We start from the raw sequence: 20,066 nt of genomic DNA on the forward strand, positions 1-20,066 counted from the left end.
ACTGAGTAAGGACCACATGAATCCTTTTCATCCTTTTTTTTTTTTCTTTCTCATTCTTTACTTTAAAATTCCCCCATGGCATCATTTTTGGCATACTCTAAATTTGGGAGAAAGGCCACACATGTGGAAAAAATACGTATCCTCACTGTTTAAAAAAACTTTTTTGAAAACCACTAATTTAAAAATATACAACATCCTCAGACTCTAGTAAAAGAACATTCCCATAATTCACAGATGGAACTATACAGAATAAGGTTAGACACTCCACTGAAGAGAGATACACAGAATCATAAACTCCCTTGGTTCTGTCTGAACAATAGAATTCTGTAATTCCCGCCCCGCCCCCCAAAGTTAGCTTGAAGGAAAAACACCATGCAGAAATGCTCTCTGAAATTCTTCATCCCCATAATCAACCACTGTTCCTAAAGCTGACGGGACTGGAGGAGGCAGGAGGAAGGAGAGTCCCATGTGCCCAAGGGCTTCAGCTTCCGAATGGGGTCCCTTGTGAGAAGGACGGCACAGCAGAAGGCCCAAGCATCCCCACAGCCTGAGTCTCTGCTACTTAGTCCATCTTCCCATTCAGCCCCTTGGATTCAACCAGAAAAGACTCTGCCTTTAGCTTTCCAAAAGAATTTCCTTTCCTGGACACTCTCCTTCCAGCCGCAGCTGGCCTGCCCGTCCCACTCGATGACCTGGCTTTGAGGAATTCACTGACTCACTACAAATGAGAAAATCCATCCTGTGACTTCTGGTGGGTTAAAGCTTGTGCCTGTCTTGCGGCACATGCTGGCCTAGGACGGGAAGGACTCTGCGTGCTGGTGGCTGCAGGGACTGAGACCCAGGGCGTCAAAGGCTCAGAAAGCCCCAAGGGCTCGGATCATGGGGCGCTTAGGCTGTGCCCAGGCCACAGTCCTCCAGCCCCCCGCCAGCTGATGCCCACCCTGCCTGAGCCCCACCTGAGCGCTGCTCCCATCCCGCAAGGCTGTTGGCCAAGCGCGCCAACTGCACGAGCCCGGGAGCCCGAGGCCCCTCACCAGCAGCCTGGCGTCCTTGACCACACACAGCAGCTTGCTCCACTGGCCAAAGCGCTTCTTCCTCAGCAGGAATGCACAGATCTTGGCATCCTTCACCAGGTCCATGGAGGCCTCCTCGGATGGCCACTGGTGCCGCGTCTTCTTGCCCTTTCCGTCCTCCTCCTCCTCGTCATAAGACTCGTAAGAGCTGCTCATGGCATCCGAGTCATAATCTATCAGAAGAAAGGACAGAATGAAAGGTAAAGGGCCTACCCACGGACAGCTGACCCGGAAGCTGGCCTGTGGGGCCAGGAGCACGTTTGTGGCACCTGCAAATGAGGAAGGGGCCTCTGCGACCAGCGTGCCAGGGAATGGTAACAAGCAGAAAATGGGGAAAAAATAACCACGCTAGGTGGTGCAAAGTAACGCCAAGTTTGTTTGTTTTTTTAAGATTTTATCTATTTATTTGACAGACAGAGATCACAAGTAGGCAGAGTGTCAGGCAGAGAGAGAGGGGGAAGCAGTCTCCTCGCTGAGCAGAGAGCCCGATGCAGGGCTCAATCCCAGGACCCTGAGATCATGACCCGAGCCGAAGGCAGAGGCTTTAACCCACTGAGCCACCCAGGCGCCCCAACGTAATGCCAAGTTTTAACCTGAAGCATCTTAGAATTCTTTCTCTGGGACAACCAGTCCTAGATGGTTCAGTGAGGGCTGGGCTGTCCACAGACCCCGCATTTTTCGGTTCTGGCCATGCTGCCGCCAGGCGAGGGGATCCTGGCCAATAGGCTGTCCCCTGCAGGGTACAGAGCTCCCATGCCACACCTCTAGGTCAAGGTCCTCTAGGTCTGCAAGGTCCTTCCTGCACACATCACCACGTGCAGGCCCTCACTAACCATCCAGATCTAGCCCATGGCCTCCCTCACCTTGGGACTTCCGGAGAGACTTTTACACCTCTCCTTCTCAGTCTACAAGGTAGGAACACTTCCTATCAGATTATTCCCATTTCCCGAATGCAGTTCTCTCTCTCTCTCTCTCTGCTGGGGCTCTGCACCTGCTGTCCTCTCCCACAGGCTTCTGGCTCATCCGTTCAACCTCTTGCCTTTACCTGGATAAGTGCTCTTGCCTTTCAGGGTTCAATTATGGACACTGTCTCCATGACGCCCACCTCGAATGACCAAAGCTGGTGCCTTGACTTGTGTTCCCCCACCCCAATTCACCCCAGTGAGACTATATTCAGAGACAGGACTTCTAGGAGGTAATGATGGTTAAGCGGGTTACATGAATGGGGTCCTAACTCAATAGGACCCACGTCTTTATGGGAAGAGGGAGAGAGAGAGATTGCTCTCTGTCCATCATGTGAGGACACGGGGAGAAGGTGGTTGTCTGTGAGCCAAGAAGAGGTGGGGGGCAGTCTGGGTGCCAGGAAGTCCCTGCAGAGGGCTGCCCAGGAAGGGCCTGGATGACCTTGTGGGGGGCTGACTCCAGGCCCACGAAGGGTCCAGCCCGGACTGCCATGGCCAGTGCATGAGAGAGAAGCATCTGACACACAGCCAGCCAGCCACGGTCGGGCCTTCTCCCCGAGTCCACATCTCCCCACCCGCACACATGCACACCGCCATCACCGTTTCACATACTAGCCACAGGGGGCTACTTAAATTCAGTTCAAATTAAAGTCCGATGAAATGATCTGTTTAGTTCCCTGATGGCAGGAACCTCATCTCCAGCACTCAGCGCTCTCTGGTGGCTGAGGGATGTGACGCCAAGGGCACAGACGGGGAGGCTTTCCTGGCCTGGGCTGGAGGGACCAACACATACTGGGGAGCATGGTGTAGGCCACAGCACACACAGGGCAGGGCTGCAGATTACACTTGACCTAGATCCTTTGTGAGTCAATGCAAACAGGACAAAAAAGTCTAGAAGGAACACAGTGAGCAAAAGCTCTGAAAAATATCAAACATTTAAAGAACAGAGTGGATCTTTTCATTTTCCGGTAGCATTTAGGTGCTGGTCACAGATGCCAAGTCAGTGGTTGCATCTATGGGGAGGGGGCTGTGATGAGGAAGGGGCCCGAGGGAGGCTTTCAGGGTGATGTGCTCTAGTCCAGACTGGGTGTCCAGAAACAGGCGATCCTCCTCCTCATGTAACACGAGGACGTTGGCAGTGGCCTCACACTGCAGCACGTGCCCATGTCACCGAGCCCTGAATCTCCTCCTGAGGGCAGTTTACCATCTCACGTCATCGCAGGAAGAAGGGTGAGCGCAGGACAGTAAGATCAGAGATAGCGTGACCACCACTGCGTCCCTCAACTCGGCCACTTTTAGGACAGTGTGTTGTTACACTTGTTCTATCGTCCATCTCCTACTGTGCCTCATTTATTCATCACACTGGGTCGCACGGTGTGTGGATAGGGAGAAACACGGCACATATAGGGTCAGGTACTATGCGCACGTTCCGTCAACCACTGGGGGTCCTGGGACATCTCTCCCGAGGAGGAAGAGGACTGCTGACAGAGCCCCTGGCACCTAGCAGCCCATATAGACGTCTGTATTTCTTACAGAACAAGGGGGCAGATTCAAGTGCCAGCCAGAGATCTGTGGGGACCTGTGTGTTTATGGGATTTGCCAGTTAGGAATTGTTTTTCACACCAGACACTTTTCCATGGGTGGTTCTGGAAGAACTGAAAAACATTCCCAAGAATGATGACTTTCAACTCTAAAACATTAGAATGTATAAGGGCACCTGGGTGGCTCAGTGGGTTAATCCTCTGCCTTCAGCTCAGGTCATGATCTCAGGGTCCTGGAATCGAGCCCTGTATCAGGCTCTTTGCTCAACAGGGAGCCTGCTTTTCCCTCTCTCTCTCTGCCTGCCTCTCTGCCTACTTGTGATCTCTCTCTGTCAAATAGATAAATAAAATCTTTAAAACAAAACAAAAACATTAGAATGTGTATTTTAGACATAGACCCTTCTGCAAGAAATCACAACGGGTATTTCAACCAGTTGACCTCGAGGAGGGACAGGATAAGGGGAGAGGGGAACCAGAAAACTGAAAATAACATGAAAGGCAGGTCTGAGCCCCAAACCCCAACAAGATGTGCAGTGAGGGTGCCACCGACCAGCCCGGCTGGAACCAGCTTCCCAGGACTCCTGGCCACTACAGCCAGGTGGGGTCAGCACTGGGGAGCACTGTGGGGAGACAGGACGGTGGCAGCCACCACACCTCCAGTAGCTGCCACAATCACGTGAGGGCCAGCCCCTAGAACATATCTGTTCCACGTCACAGTGGCTCTGGGTCTCTGATAGCACCCTGTTCTCGAGGGTGACAGAAGCCCGATGGCAGCAGGCTCCTCGGGGGAAGCTCAGCACAGACTTTCAGAATTTCAGAGTGCGGCTACATAAACCTCTGCAAACAATTATTTTACCCTTGAGAAACTGCTTTTCGCTGATACCCAGCTGCTTCTAAGGGCTTGGTTATAGGTGCCTCAGTTGCCCAGCAAGGGCTCTGGGTCACCTCTCCCATCACAGAGCCAAGCAGTCTGTATCCATTGGGCTCAGAGGCCATAAGGAACAGGTGCCAGCTTGTAGTTCAAGGGCATTGTGCCCCCATGCCTGCTGCATGGGCTCCTTCTCCCAACACAGACTCCTCAGCCCACGCTAATGGTTTGGTTGGATGGTCAAGACCGGGGGGACCTTGCAGCAAGCCAGGACTGCAGGAGGGACTGGGAACAGACCTCCCAGATGGGCTCAGAAAGTGAAGATTTACACAGCAGGCGAGTGCTTAGCAAAGCCTCAGATTTTCACAAACAGGTACATAGCACGGTCTGTTACACGGATGTTGGGCGGCCTCTCTCCCCAGACTTCCTGTCCAAAGGGACTCCCAAACAAGTCGCCAGGGCATGGATGGACCTCCACTTGGCAGGATTAGTCTGACTCCTGACCCTTCTCAGTGGCCTGCCTGCACATGACACTGTCCCCTGGGGTGACAGCCAGCCACCTAGGACTGGACCACCACCATCATGGGGGGGGGGAGGTGGGACAGCAGGTACGCTCATTGGAAAAGATCACTGAAGAAAATTGGCCTTCCCTGCCGCAAAGCTCCTGCCCAAAGCACCAGCCACAGTCTTGCAGAATGCCCTATTCACCAGCCTGGCACCCCGCAGCACGGCTTCCGACCAGGGAACTCACGTTACAGCAAATGGAAGTCCACACCATGGGTCTGTGCTCTGGACAGTCACAGGTCTCACGTGTCCCCATTACCGAAGCAGCTAACACAGCAGACCAGTGTAATGCCTTCTGAATATTCAGTTCCAGGACCAGCTTGACTGGCCGCCCCTGGGAGGCTGGGGATGCTATCTTTCAGAATACCTTCGAGTAGATCCTGCTCTGCCCCACTGGGGCTCTTTCCCCCAGATCCGTGGCTCACAGATCTGGGAACCCAGGGCTGAAAATGGCAGTGGCTCCGCTCATTGTTACCCCAGAGACCCCATGGACAACATTTCTGCCTCAAGCCCCCAAGTCTTAGTTTCTAAGGGCAGAACGTTCCCTCCAAAGGACACAGTCATTGCTCTGTTAGTCCGGAAGTGGGGTCAACAGGCAAAGAGGGCATTAGCGGCAGACCAGTCACGGCCACACCGGTGGAGGGAGGAGGTCCCTGGGGGGGCTCTCAGTACTCCTGCGCCCCGTGAGTGAGCTATCCAATGCAGCCAGACCTTCCAGGAAGGAAAGACGAGTTATCTCACCGGGTGATCGACCAAGGGGCTTGCCAAGGGCAACGAGAGCATGAAGGAAGCCGTTGGTATGCGGTATGACCATTGACTGGTTGTAGAAATGAGGGCCAGGCTGGTGATGCAGCAGTCTTTTTGTCCTAACACTGATATGACATGTGTAGAAACAAGTTCCCCTCCCCACCCCATTCCCCACCACCCCTGGCAGCTGGCCAGGGACCTCCACACTGAAGCCACAGGCTCTCCAAGGGGAGAGAGTGGGTGTCACCCCAAAGTCGATAAAGGGACTTTGTGTCCCCTGGGGCAGTTAGGGAGTTTTCCATGAGGCTGGCAACAGTGGAATCATGTTCCCCTGTGCTGTCATTCTGCTCTTGGTCTTAGCTGGAAATTCAGTGTGGTTAAGAGAAGCAAGCTCGGTTGCCAAATGGGCACAGGAGAAACGGTGGTGGCTTTATACTGAGGCAGCTCGGCATGGCTGGAGTTACCTTCCCCAGTTCCCTTCCTTGGGTGGTTCTGGGTTAGGGCCGGCTGCCAGCGAAGTCTGTGAGCAGCCCGGAAGCTGGAAGGGAAACGGGGCAGCTCACACCCGCCGTCGCTGGTCAGAGCTCTGCTGGGCCCACAGCCCCTGCAGGTCCCCTCCCTGGTCATCCGAGGCCTGGCCGAGCTCCGCATTGCCTCCCAATGGCCAGGCCTTCTCCACGGACTTTTCCATCAGTGTCAATGGCTGTATCAGGTCTTCCTATCACGGACCCTTTATTCCTCTGCTAGAACTACACCAGACACAGGGTTCAACAGAGCTGCCACCAAGTCCCAAGCAGGAAGGCAGCTCCCTGCACTGCTCCTCGGCAGGAAGGCGAGGCCCCCAGCGTCCGCTGCTCACCCCTCGATACCTGACTGAGGGAGCCTCGGTACTCTGTCCCTGCGGCCGCGCTGCCCCAAGCCTGCATCCTTCTGCTACCCCTTCTTCTGGAACTCGTTCCACAAAAGCTGCCTACCCGTCAGCCGCTACGGGATGGCCTCTCTGAAGAAGGGGACAGAACACAGCACTGAGGTGAGGCTTCTCAGATGGAAAATGGCCTCAGGCCCCCCAGGCCAAAGGAAATACTCTGTTTCCAGCCTTGCAAGTGTATTGGTGGGAGGGGGACGGACAGTGGGAGCAGGCTAGAGCCCCATAGTCCCAGCGCTGGCAAATACCCGCATGGAAAAGCTGTTTTCCCGGACGCGCTGCTGAGAAGGAAAGGAAGCCAGTGAGGTTCTGCATTACACCGAGAGCCGCTTCAAGTTCTGGGTTTTCTGATTCATCTCCTGACTTCTGAAACGGTGGCCACGTAGAAATGACCTGAGTGCATTTTCCCTGGATGTTTTTTAAATAACAGAGAAACTAGAACAACTTGACTTAGAGGCCTTGAAACCCAGCATGTTGTAACCCCCTCCAGAACCCGTCCCTTTCCCTCTTGCAACACGACCACTCCAGAGGCTGAGCAGACCGGCTCCTGTCCTTGAAGGGCTCCCGTCCGGCTCGCATGCAGAAAGCACGTGCAGGGAGGCTTTCCAGGGATACTCTAGGACAGTGGGCTGCAGTGTCTCTGTCTGTCAGCTGCCAGGGAAGACAGAGGCAGAGACGTCAGGCAACAGGAGGACGGCCCCGGGAACTGGTGTGCACTTCCATCAGAAGACAGGATAGATAACCACGAGTTAATGTGCCCAAAGCCTCGTGACTAAAACGAGCAAATCTTGGGGCGCCTGTGTGGCTCAGTGGGTTAAAGCCTTTGCCTTTGGCTTAGATCATGATCTCAGGGTCCTGGGATAGAGCCCCACATTGGGCTCTCTGTTCAGTGGGGAGCCTGCTTCCCCCTCTCTCTTTGCTTGACTCTCTGCCTACTTGTGATCTCTCTCTGTCAAATAAATAAATAAAATATTTTTAAAAAATTAAAAAATAAAACGAGAAATCCCTGACTTTCTGTTTTCTCTTTTATGAGAAAAATAAGGTTCCCTCATCCACGGGGACGAGGACACCATCCCTCCACTGAATGCGGAGACACAGCTCCTAGCCTGACAGAGCACTGAGTGGGGGAATGAAGCCAGTGACCCCAAACCAAACCACAGAGGTGCTTGTGAGGGAAGACCAGAGCTGGGCCAGGACAACTCCAGCTCGGCAGGAAGGTTCTAGAAGAACCTGTATGAAAGCAAGAAGAGACGGACAGGTGATTTTGTACCCATGCTCCTTCAGCCTCCTCAGCACAAGGAACATAGGCGTGGGGCCACAAGGGGTACCACAAACACACGCCATGCAAGTCTCTGCCTTGTGACCAAAGAGGACACATTTCACTGAGACCCAAGACCCAGAGCAACAAGGTCTCACCCGGCATGAGTCAGAGAAAGACAACCATCTGAGTTTCCAAATGCACTGTAGGCTTTCAAAGCCCTGTCTCGGTTTACCTTTTGGGGTCAATACTGCCCAAGCTCCACATGCCCCCGGTGTTTGGTACCACCCAGACCCCCTTCCACACCCCAGGAGCAGGCCATGCTTCTCACAGTCCCACACTTCCAGAGGCTGGCGGGGGCCAGGCACCCCAACACTCACTTGACGTGATATATTCTGGAGTTTTCCCTGGGCTCAGTGGCACGGCTTCCTCGTAGTAACCTTCCGGGAGAGAGGATGTCGGGAGCGGTGGCGGCCCACTGTCAGGTGGCTGAGGAGAAGAAGGAAGAAGCCACAGAGATCAGAGCCATGACTAGAAAATTCTGTAGCTTGGACTAGAATGTGCTGACCGGCATTAGCCATGTTCCTTTGTCAAGTCCACGGCAAAAGAGAGCACTGAGCAGAGAGCTTCTGAGTTCGGTTCCTGACTGGCCTCCTCTGCTTCCTCGCCCACATCCACCATCAGCCCATCCAGGGCCACACACCACTCAGTCTACACTCAAGCAGCCTTGAGCATCCCAGCATGGCCTGCTTCAGAGGCAGGGGCTAACTCACAGCCCTCTCTTGGGCCCCACCCAGAGCTGAGATGGGGGTCTCCCTCCTCCGTCCCCTCACCCTGCTGACCCTCCCGTATCCCCTGGGCCCACACCCCTGCATGGGGCCTCTGGGGCATGGGAACTGTCCGGATTCCCTGGTGCTCATCACTGTGTCCCACCAGGTGAGCAGCGGCTGGATAAAGGAAAGTGGCTTGCCCACAATCTCACCACGCTCCCAACACGGGTGCACTACTCCCTAAAAGAAACTTGTGTGGAGAAGGAATCTGCTTGTAGCAGAAACCAAACACGTCACGGCTTCCTCTCAGACTGCGGGACTGATGCTCTGGTTTGAAAGCCACGACGTGGGAACACAAGAGTCGGCAGGACTGTCCAAATGTGAAGCCCCTCTCTGCTCATGTGCTCCCAACGACTAGTGCGAGCTGACCCCTCTTCCCAGGGATACCTGAGAGCCTGCTGCTCCTGTCACTCACCAGGCCTTGCCGCAACAGAAGGGTTAGATGGGAAGGGTGAGGAAAGCCAGCACTTGGCAAGTGCCGGCTATGTGCCTGCTGCTGTACCAGGTGCTTCTGCGTTGGCCACAGGTGGCGTCAGGCACACCCCTCATGGCAGGCCTCAGCTTACCTCCTACGTCACGACACAGAGTGGGCTCAGGGTCCACAACAGCCTCCTCGACATCGGGGGCTGGTAAACGACCAAGCAGGCTTCTCCCGCAGCAGGTCTGGCCACTAAAGCCCTCTTTGTGTTCATAGTCAGCCCCTTCCTTTCGTAACTAGCTCACACAACCTATACACAACACAACTAGCTCACACAACCTATACTGTACACACCCTGGACGGCATCATGGAGCACAGAATAGCAAGCCCAAACTGAAGATCTACCAAGTTAAGTTTCTAAGCAGAATGCTGTTCCGAAGGAACCAGAAGGATTTACACCCATATAAACTCTCTAGGATGGGAAACAGCTTAACTCTGAATCCAAGAAGCCCTTTGTGAGTGACTAATCACCCTCTGGGCATCCAACCCACTCCTTCCTCCCGCCAGATAAAGGTTCATTTACACAATTTTCCTCCATCTGCTAGAGCCCAGTTATCTCCCCTCCAGCCCCAGGCCTGGGGCCCCGGGCGAAATAACTCCTGGCCCCACGCACGCCTCCAGCAAGGCTGCCTTCCCTACTGTCGTCATTCTGTGGTCATGCGCTGGACAGTCCCCAGCGCCTCCCTAACCTCCCGAAGAGGCAGGGCTTAAAAACGGAACCTGATCCACGGTGCTCAGCCCCAGGCGAGGTCTGAACAGCAGACCGTGCCCGGGTTAAAATCTCTGCTTGTTGCTTTTGGAAAAGAGCTGCTCGATTCACTGGGTGTCTTTATTCATGAAACAGAGAGTGTTTCAGCTTCCTCTTGGTATGCTGAAACAGTCGAATGATTCATGTCCTGGGAAAGCATCACGAACAGCTGAGTCGGACAAACGCTTGTGAAACAGCACAGACTCCCTTCCTAGGGCCACGAGATGGGCAAAGTGTACCAGCTGAGGCCGCTGGCTGCCTAGCTCATGGCCCTCTCAGCTGGCTCTCAGACCCTGCGGGCGGCCGTGTGTATGCGGCAGCTTTTCAACGGCTCTGCCTTAGATCCAATCATTCTGCTTCTGGAAACACATGCCGAAAGGTCAACTGGTCAGGCAGGCAAAAACGTACACAGATGTTCGAGAGAAGATTGTTTAGCAAAATCTGAAAGCCACCTAAATCTTCACCCAGAGAAGATGGCATGCGGACACCTTCATGCACAGGCGTTGGAAAGGACAGTGCTTACGTGCTGAAGTAGTTTCCGTGAAAACCCTCCACCAGACACCGTTAAGTGGGAAGAAACAGGTACCCTAGGAGCCCTTGACATAACTGTGTGTGTTGAGGCTCAAAGACAGGAGGTCATCCAGCAAAACGCTGTAAGAGGTTGTGTAACTCTATGGCTTGGCTCTCCTGCACAAAACGTGTCATTTCTAAAATTTAAAAATTTATCATTTTTAAAAACAGAAAAAAATTAAACCATTTTTGCTTTGAAGTAATGCCCCTCAAAAATGAATTATTTTAAGATTTTATTTTTATTTATTTGCCAGAGATAGCATATGTGCACAAGCAGGGGGGCAGCAGGCAGAGGGAGAGGGAGAAGCCCCCCAATTGGGGGGGGGCTCGATTCCAGGACCCTGGGATCATGACCTGAGCCGAAGGCAGGCACTTAACCGACGGAGCCACCCAGGAATCCCTCAAAAACAAATTCTTATAGAGGAACACCCTCTCTCTCCAAAGGGACCCACACTCCTCTCCCAAATAGCACTTACCCATGAAATTCTGGGTTTCAGACACTCAAGTAGAGGAATTATGGCTTGTTAAGGGCAAGTCGGGGCGGGAGGGGGGGCAGGATAAAAAAAGGTCCCCGAACTGTTAGTACCATTTCTTTCAAAGGAGAAACTTCCTTCAGAGGCTTTGCAATAGGTAGGAATTCACCGAAATCACCATCAACAGGAGTTTTTTAAAAGTACAAAAACATGGAAGACAGATTTCCAAAAGGGGTCATGGAAAACCCGAGAAAGCAGAGCATGGGCAGGAAGCGTGAGCGCAACACGAAAAAGCGAAGCTCGAATCCCCACACTGACCCGGGGCCGAGTGACCTCCCCATAACTCTGGGCCCCAGTGTCCTCACTGGAAATGAGGGTGCCTCTGACGTCCAGCCCCGTGCCGAGATTCTGATGCTGCAGTTCTTACCAAGTCACAGGTCAGCAGGCTAAGCCAACTTGACCAGTCACAAGACCTTCATGAGAGCTGATGTCGGGAACTCATTGAATGGTAATGATGTGATGGCCACTGGCTGAGGCAAGGGGCTGCGGTGTCCCTCTACTGATGACACCACGCACTAGCGTGGCACCCCTCCTGCTGGATTGCGCGCCTCCCCTCAACACCAGAAGACAGCGAGTCTGTGCACGGACCCTGACTGCCATCCTGCCCCCATCACCTGTTTCCTGCACTGGTTCCCACAAATCACTCCAACCACATAGCCTCGGAGGAGACTAGAGAAGAAACAGGAGAGACCGTCCTCCTGAGGAAGGGCTGCTGGTGGCTCGGCCGTGCTCCAGACATGAGAGATGGGAGCAGCCCAGTGCCAGGCACTAGGCAAGGTCAAGTACCCTGGAATGCTTCTCTGACAAATTAGGCTGTCAGTGGCAATAACTCTACTTTAGGGAAGCTTCTCCTCCCAGGGGTCCGTGTCTCACTAGAGAAGCCCATACCTACAACTGGGTAGGAACACAACCTACAGGCTGGCTTGGCCATAACTGAATTCCCAACTTTTGGGGGGAAAAAAGCCCATTAGAATTTGCCTTTGCTGATTTAAGGGGAAGCCTGACATTTTCCCATTGCTAATAATAAATTTTTTCCCATTGCTAATAATAAATGCTATGTTTATATAATTATATGGCAGAGACACAGTTATCATTGTTATCGTGACTATTTGAGCACTCGAACAATGATTCCTAATATTTCCGGTTTGCCTGCATGTGGCAGATGCTGCCCTGGGATGCTTTAGAGAGATTTTTCTCCTGCTCAGAATTAACACTGAGATGTTGGCAGTTTGACAGATCTTACAAAGGAGGGAACAGAAGCCCAGGAGGTGAGCGGCCCCGACAGGTTCCCACGTGCGCATGTGTGATGGGCTGACCACAGGAGGAGCCAGAGGTCTGCCCGAGTGGCCTGGGCGCAGAGCCGGAGCCTGGGGAACGGCACGCACTGCATTTCTGTGTCGTGACGGGACTGTGCTGCCCCTGCTCTACCCGCTCCAGAAGGGAGCCAGCCAGCCCCCTGAGCCCACTGGGTCTAACCCGCATGCTCGTGTGTCCTCCACCATCATTCCCTCCTGCTCTTCAGGAAAGCAAGCATTCCTCATGCCCCATGCTCTTCACGGCTCCCTCTCTGTCGCCACGGGCATCTGTTCCTCCACCCTCCCCTCCTCCCCCAGCCATCACTCAGCCTCTGCACCAGAATCACCAATAAACGAAGAGCCCTGATTCTAACAGAGGAAAGTATCAGCCCAGGATCGAATCACTTTCGGACCTGAATTCTGTGTAGACAGTGGGTACCGGACTGTTGTGCCTACATGGACAGAACTCCATTAAGAAAAACATAATCAGAACCCAGAGAATCAGAGCTCAGGGTCCAGATCTGTTCCATCACTGACACAGAGACTTCAGAAGCTCGGCGGGCCCCCATTTGTGAGTCTGAACCTCCTCCGTGGCCAGGCCTTGTTAGGGAGGTGTCCATGCCGCTGGGTGAGCCTTATGAGTGGGGCAACAGAATTTTACAGTCTCCACTGCAAAAGAGGTTCAGTCCTAAATAGCACGAATCCTGAGCACTTTTCCTGGCAAAATAAAAGTTTTTATCCAAATTATGCCTTGCTCCATTCCTCTCACTACTCAACCTGCATTCCACAGGGCACGTGCATCAAGAGAAGGCAGTGAACCGCATTGTCAAGCTCCCTCTGGCTTCGTTCATGCACATGGAGTGGAGCCCCGTGGGGCTGGGTCATCTCCCGCCTCCACCAGCAGGAAGGCAGCTGCCAGGAAGGCCAACAGCCCAATGGGAGTGTCCACAGGAGACGTATCTGGAGTGCAGCCACAGATTAAATCTTTAAAAAGATGCCGCAGGAATTACCCATGAGACTGAACTCCTCAGAAAGAGGAAAGAAAAAAAGAACAAATGATTCATGTTCACTCAGAGGATCGCCATCTGATTTCACCAGGACACAAACGGTTTTCTTGTCTTAAAAATTGGGCTTTTGTCTCAACTTTGCAACTGGGACAATGCTTGATTTTGTCATATCTCGAATAACCCCATAAGCTCATCTATCAGACAGAACGCGGTTGCCGTGAATGTGCTTTAGAAGGTCTCGGTTAGGGGGCGCCTGGGTGGCTCGTGGGTTAAGCCTCTGCCTTCGGCTCAGGTCATGATCCCAGGGTCTTGGGATCGAGCCCCGCATCAGGCTCTCTGCTCAGCAGGGAGCCTGCTTCCTCCTCTCTCTCTCTGCCTGCCTCTCTGCCTGCTTGTGATCTCTATCAAATAAATAAATAAAATCTTAAAAAAAAAAAAAGGTGGTCTTGGTCAGGCAGTGTGCGAGGGCAGGAGGGGGCAGACGGCATGTTCACAGTTCCAGGGACAGAGGCAGGAAGCAGAGTGGATGCGAGTGGTGGGATGGGAGGTAGTGCTCATGCGGACGGAGTTCCAACAGGGGAAGATGGAAAAGGTCTGGAGACGGGGGTGGGGATGTCTGCACAACATTCTGAAAGCTCTTGCCGCCACCCAACGGGACAGCCGGCAGTGGTTAAAATGGTAAAGCTTATATCATGAATATCTTACCACAATTTAAGAAAAAAAACCCTTCATTATTATCTGCTGACATAAGAAATGATCACATTTATGTAATAAACTCTGGCCCTATACTATCAAAGAGCTTAGTTGCTCTCCCACACCCCATCTGAACACCGTGTAACGCCCTGCCACTAAATGATCGAATAAAAGTATTTCTACGTGCCTCGATGGGGTAGCATGACGATGTGGAATCCCAGAAGGGGTCCCATTGCTCCCTTCACTCAACCACAAAGATCTGAGAGACTCCTGATCGGGGTTCTGTGCTGTTCTGAGAAGAGGGGGAAGGAGGAGGCATGACAGGTGCCATGGGCATCTGGGCCCCTGGGAAACGGCTGCCTGAGTGTGGGCACTGGCCAGCAGGAACATCCACACAGACGGGATCCATTTCCCAGGGAGGCACCCGCCGCTCACACATGCTCCACACCCATGCTCTACACAGAGAATAGCAGCAGGATGGCCGCGCACTCTCAGTGGGAAACAAAATGAACCGTTCCCAGGCAGGCTCTGATGAAACACATGCATATCTGGGCCTAGTCCAGTCTCCCGTCGGAAAGTGAGGGAGCTCAACCAGACGGTCCAACATGTCGCGTAGCCCGCCCGCTGTTTCCAGGATTCGGGACAAGTTGTGAACACACACACAGCATCCCCCGCCGCACGTTCCCATGGACACTTGAGTAAGATCTTCTGGCCTCGCTGAAGGGCCACTGGGTCTCCTGGGACACCCTCGGCTGTCACCACATTCACTCCCAGGCCCGGACAGAGAAGAAACAGTCCAACATGCTCTCCGCACATGGAGGCATCGTCAACGTTATAAGACAAACGTTTGGACGTGCTCCCCACCCTTGACAAGAGGTCGGCCATTTTCCACCGCACAACTCAAGGAATCCAAGGAAGCATAGAAACAAACACCATCTCCAACAGGTGAACATTTAGTTTAATTAAAAGAACATGAAAATGAGGTCCCGCTGTTAGATCTGAGGATGTAGAGCCTCAGCTACCAAGAGGAACAGATCTCAGGGATCCCTCGGGGAAGAGGAATGGAAGGAGATGGTTAGGGGTGGTTGCATGAAGCCCTGCTGGGCACCGGAAGGGATAAAAAGCTCAAAGATAACTCATCTTCTAGAGTCTGCAATGCCAATTCGAGTGAGAAATGGCAGCCTGCGTTCTGTCATGTGCCACAGATGAGGCAACAGGGAAGAGCGGTTCAAATGGAGAAGGCCTGCTGGGAGTGTCATTCATTTTCCATCCTTCTGCCATTATCAGTGGTGTTGCTGGGACATCCCACAGGGCCCTCATGACTGGCCCCTGCAGCCTCGTGGGCAGACCCTGCCCAAATTCCAGCCCCCAGCACCCAGAGCCGCATGCCCCCTCCAGGCGGCCCGTGTCTTCCTTCGTGGGCCCTCCGTGCCTGGCCATGCCATCTCCAGCCCAGCACACGCAAATTCACCTGAAAGTCAACCTGCGGACAGATGACCGAGAGGCCACAGCCAATCTGCCAGCAGCAAAGTGAATCTACCCAATGTCCACCTTACTTGCTGAATAACGAATTCAGCGAAAACTTTCAGACAAATACAGTAGAAGCATCGTCACCAGTCTCTGCTTCCCTGACTTGCAAAAGGGACAGATGTTCTTTGTTTCCTCTGCAGAGCGCCCTGATGGATGTCCACGAACTGTTAAACATTCACGATCCATGAAAGGCTCCCCACCTGAGTGCCCCTCACAGAGTCCCCCGAGCTGAGCTAGTCATTTACCAAGGCTCAGCCTCGTTCTATAAATGCTTGTACTCACTACTATAGCTACTTCCGTTAACTTGATTAGCTATTACATAAATAAACCAGCGAAATAATGAGTGCAAAAGGAGAGGTGATAAATCCCTGAGATGACCCTCTTTAGAAAGCTTCAGCCAAGGGGCACCTGGCTGGCTCACTGGGTAGAGCACGTGACTCTCCATCTCGGTGTTGTGAGTATCAAGCCCCATGTGGAATATAGAAATTACATAAAAATAAAATATGAAAAAAAAAATAGAAAAGAGGGGCACCTGGGTGACTCAGTTGGTTAAGTGTCTGCCTGTGGCTCAGGTCATGATCCCGGGGTTCTGGGATCAAGTCCCGCACTGGGCTCCCTGCTCAGTAGGGTCTGCTTCTCCTTCTCCCTCTGCCCCTCCTTCTTGCTCGTGAACTCTCTCTCCCTCAAATAGACAAAATCTTAAAAAGATTAAAAAGTTTAAAATACTAATAATAAAACAACAAATAACACATGGAAAAACTGAAAGTCAATCAAGTCAATTCCCGTAACAAACAGGATGAGTTAAAAAAAGGAAAATAATGAAAAAGAACCTTATAAAGAGGAAAAAATATATAACAAATAATGTTAAAAAGATAAAAACAGCACACAAAAATTCTGCATTCAGTATACTCTCAATTGCAGAAAGATTAAATGTATAAAACAACAGCTAAACAGCGAAGGTCTCCTGTTCCTCATCCCCAGCCTTTCGAGCCCAGTGTGCCCGAGGCACTCCCAGCACATCTCCACATGGACTGGAGGTCCATGGCCTGGCCCCGGCTCTGCACAGGTGAAGGAAGTTGGTGGCTCTCCCAGCAAGAAGGAAACAGAGATGGCTTTTATGCCTTTCAGGGCTTCTTCCCAGTTTTCTATGGTGATCTTGTTGAAAATGCAGCACTTATGGCCCCTGCAGCCCTAGTAGTGTGGAAAGTTCCCTTTCAGCAGATCCCTGGGGACTCGGGGACCGTCAAAGCTGGAGAGGCCCTGCTCTGCTCCACAGCAGCCCATTCTCGCACAGGGCACAGAGCCGCAAGGCCCCGGCTCTAAGCTCTCATGGTCTTCCAGTTACCCCGTTGCACGGGCACCACTGGGACAGTCTCTTGGGAACTTTGGCGTCTGCAGCCAGAGACACTGTGGACACCAGGCCCCGTCATACAAGGACGTGGCAGAGCTGGTGCTGGCGATGGCTACGCTCGGTGTCCCGCTGCCTCCCTGGACCCCAGCTCAGGGGCAGGCTGCCAGTTCCTGACACAACCTTTCCTGATCTGCAGGCTGGGCCTGCCTTGGCTTTGCGGCCACACCACCCAAGTAGTATTATGGAGAAATGGCTGCATTTGAACCCAAAGAACCATGACAATTTCTGCCTTTTCATGCCTAGCGTCTGATCTTGAACAAATCACATATATTCACGGATCATAAATTTCCTTGTCTGGAAACTGGGTGTGTGTACTCTTCACATGGACAGACTCTCTGAGTTCAAGCCGTGAGGATTCAGTGAAATTACAAGGGAAAAAGTAATGAATGCGATGTGTAATACGCGGTAGGGACCTGTGAGCACTAATGTCTTCTGTCCCCCTCTAAAATGGTAATTAACGGGCATCTCTGGACATCAGCCACTGTGCTGGGGTGCAGGGAGAGCCAGGGGTAAATGGAACCCAGGCTGGCTCTCCTGCAGTCTTTGTCCCGGTGGTGAGATGAAGAAATGACTCATACAGGAGACGCCTGGGGGTCTCAGTTGGTGAAGCGTCTGCCTTCAGCTCAGGTCGCGAACCGGGGTCCTGGGATGGAGTCCCACATTGGGCTCCCTGCTCAGCGGGGAGCCTGCTTCTCCTACTCCCTCTGCCCCCCGACCCTGCGCTTGCTAGCTCTCTCTCTCCCTCTCTCATGTGGTGCTCTCTCTCTAATAAATAAATAAAATCTTTAAAAAATGACTTATGCAGAAAGCAAACATTACAAAGAGAATTGCCCAGTCACTGAGTTTGTTCTGATTCTGAACGAAAGTCAAATTTTCCTAAGGAAGCAAATGAGCCAACAGCCAAAGGCAGGAGAAGCTGAACAGCACACGTGAACATCTCAAAACCGCAAAGGCGGCGAAGAACTCACATAAAATACGCATTCCTGGAATGCACACATCTGTTTTATCCCAGAAGGTACAGAACAATGAAGATTAAAGGTGCCGACTACAGTATTCAAATCCAGAATCAGCCCAGAGAAAGGGTCAAGTCCCCACGTTCTACACCACTGTCGTGCCTGCTAAAGCCTCCGATCGAAAAAGAAAAGCTCTGACTTGAGAACAGATTTCTGTGAACCCATAGCTCCAGCCGTTTCCAAGGATAGACACCAGCCTCCCGCTTGGCTGGTACCAGCAGCCCTAGAAACCCACCCAAAGGAGAGTCTCTGGCAAGGCGAGGCCTCCTTTCCTCCAGATCTGGGCTGTTACCACCTGCCCAGAGCCCCGAGTGGCTCAGGGGCCCAGCGGCTGCAATGGCAGGACTGCGAACTCACCAGCCACGGCTGGGGGATCTCCGGCAAAGGCATCTGGGGAGGCGCTGGCAGGCTGTTGGGGGTCTCTTGTCTCTGAGCATGGTCCTTCACGTCGAAACCTGGAAGCATCGACCAAAACCAGAGAAGGTGAGGAGGAGGAGGGTGCGGACAGTGTCCCTCGGCCCCATGGTGAACGCTGGGCAAACATCTGTCTCCTCTAAGCCTCTACAACAATCCTGTTATTCTTCTCTAGGTGGGGGATCTGTGGCTGGGAAGAAGAAAAGAGGTTACAGAACTAATCAAAGCATTTGCAGGTGGAAACGGTGGAGCCGGCACTGAAGCCTGCGTTCCTCCAACGCCTCGCAGCCACGCAAAGGTGAGCTGCTCAGCCTCAACTTCTGCTCAGGTCAGTACTTATCCGTGGACCCAGGCGTGGGCGTGGACCCAGGCGTGGGCGTGGCCCCAGGGAGCTGTATGTTTGTATCAGGCGCCCTCCTGAAGTCAGATACTGGACACATGGGCGCCGTGCGTGTCCCACTGGCTTAAGCTTGAGCTCTCGGCACAGCTGTGTTCACGTTGGGAAGACAAGTTTATACCCAAGTGATTTAGGAAGCGTGATGGGCTTAGCACTGTGGCAGCAAAGGCAGGAAAGGAAGGAACCAGTTTAATCTGGGTGCGGGACTCCTTCCAGGCCAGCCACCCCCCCACCCCAGGAAGACCCACAAGGACCACCTCGCAAAAACAGTCACCTGTCCTGGGTCACGCAAGAGGCGCAGCCAGGGATCGAGTTAGGAAGGCACAGAGCCTGACCGCCAGAAAAACATGGGGGATTTCGGGCACAGAAGTGGGCACGGTAAAAAAGGACAGAAGGAAAAAAAGGACAAATGGGAATTCTACCACGAAAAACATGCAGCAGATGGGCTCAAGGCTAATGAACTCAGAAGAGAATGAGTGAGTTGGAAAGCATCGGAAGGCATGTGCGGGGAGACAGAGGGTGGGAACCCAGTGAGCAGAGGAAGAGGACAAGGCACCAGGGAGAGCCAACACAACCCCTGAGGCCAGAGGCCTGAGCACCGTGGCGCATTTGGAACAATGGTAGGCAATAGCCGAGCAAAGGGAAGGGGTGCTCCCTCTACTAACAGGAGCAACGGGAGAAAGGAACCATCGTGGCGACTGTGGGTTTATCATGGGTCAGGCACTATTTGGAACCATCTTCTGTCCTCTCCTCTACCACGCCCCCTGCAGGATGTCCCTCCAAGGCAGAAGCTCCGGGGGCGGTGGGGTGGGGAGAGGAGCGGACAGAGATGAAGTTCCTGGAACACAGTCACCCACTAAGTCCATCAGCTCCCGAAACGTTTTGCCTTCCTGCGGCTGGAGACCGCCAGCACCTGGCACACAGGGACCCGCCCAGGGACAGTGTGATGAATAAACAATAATGAGCAAACAAATGTGTCTGAGAAAGACAGTGGATTAAGGATGGTTTAGAGACAGAAGGAGACTGGAAGACAAAAGAGCAGACGCACCTTTGGACGACTGTATCCTCAGCAGGATGTCTGTGATCACTGCCTTCTTCTCCCTGACGGTTGACGTTAGGTATTCGTGGTCCAGGAGCTCAAGAAAGAGACGGAGTTCAACGATTAATTCTTCCATTGCTGCAAATGAAGGAGAGGGATGGGAGCTGTTA

The 20,066-nt window shown here is 52.9% G+C and overlaps 1 protein-coding gene across 3 annotated transcripts in view; it reads right to left on the minus strand.

Moving 5' to 3' along the window:
• The window catches only part of AFAP1 (actin filament associated protein 1), a 128,907-nt gene that overhangs the window by 48,577 nt on the left and 60,264 nt on the right, over positions 1-20,066 (minus strand). For all 3 annotated transcript variants that reach the window (XM_032855560.1, XM_032855554.1, XM_032855571.1), the window contains 4 exons: positions 19,906-20,034; positions 18,404-18,501; positions 8,319-8,427; positions 1,035-1,246 (listed from right to left, as the gene is read on the minus strand). In XM_032855560.1, the coding sequence (XP_032711451.1) occupies positions 1,035-1,246; positions 8,319-8,427; positions 18,404-18,501; positions 19,906-20,032 (546 nt within the window). In that variant the 5' untranslated portion in view covers positions 20,033-20,034. The remainder of the gene's footprint in view (positions 1-1,034; positions 1,247-8,318; positions 8,428-18,403; positions 18,502-19,905; positions 20,035-20,066) is intronic.

Source organism: Lontra canadensis, unplaced genomic scaffold (genome assembly GCF_010015895.1).
Source record: "Lontra canadensis isolate GAN:19392208 unplaced genomic scaffold, GSC_riverotter_1.0 scaffold1, whole genome shotgun sequence".
NCBI lineage: Eukaryota > Metazoa > Chordata > Mammalia > Carnivora > Mustelidae > Lontra > Lontra canadensis.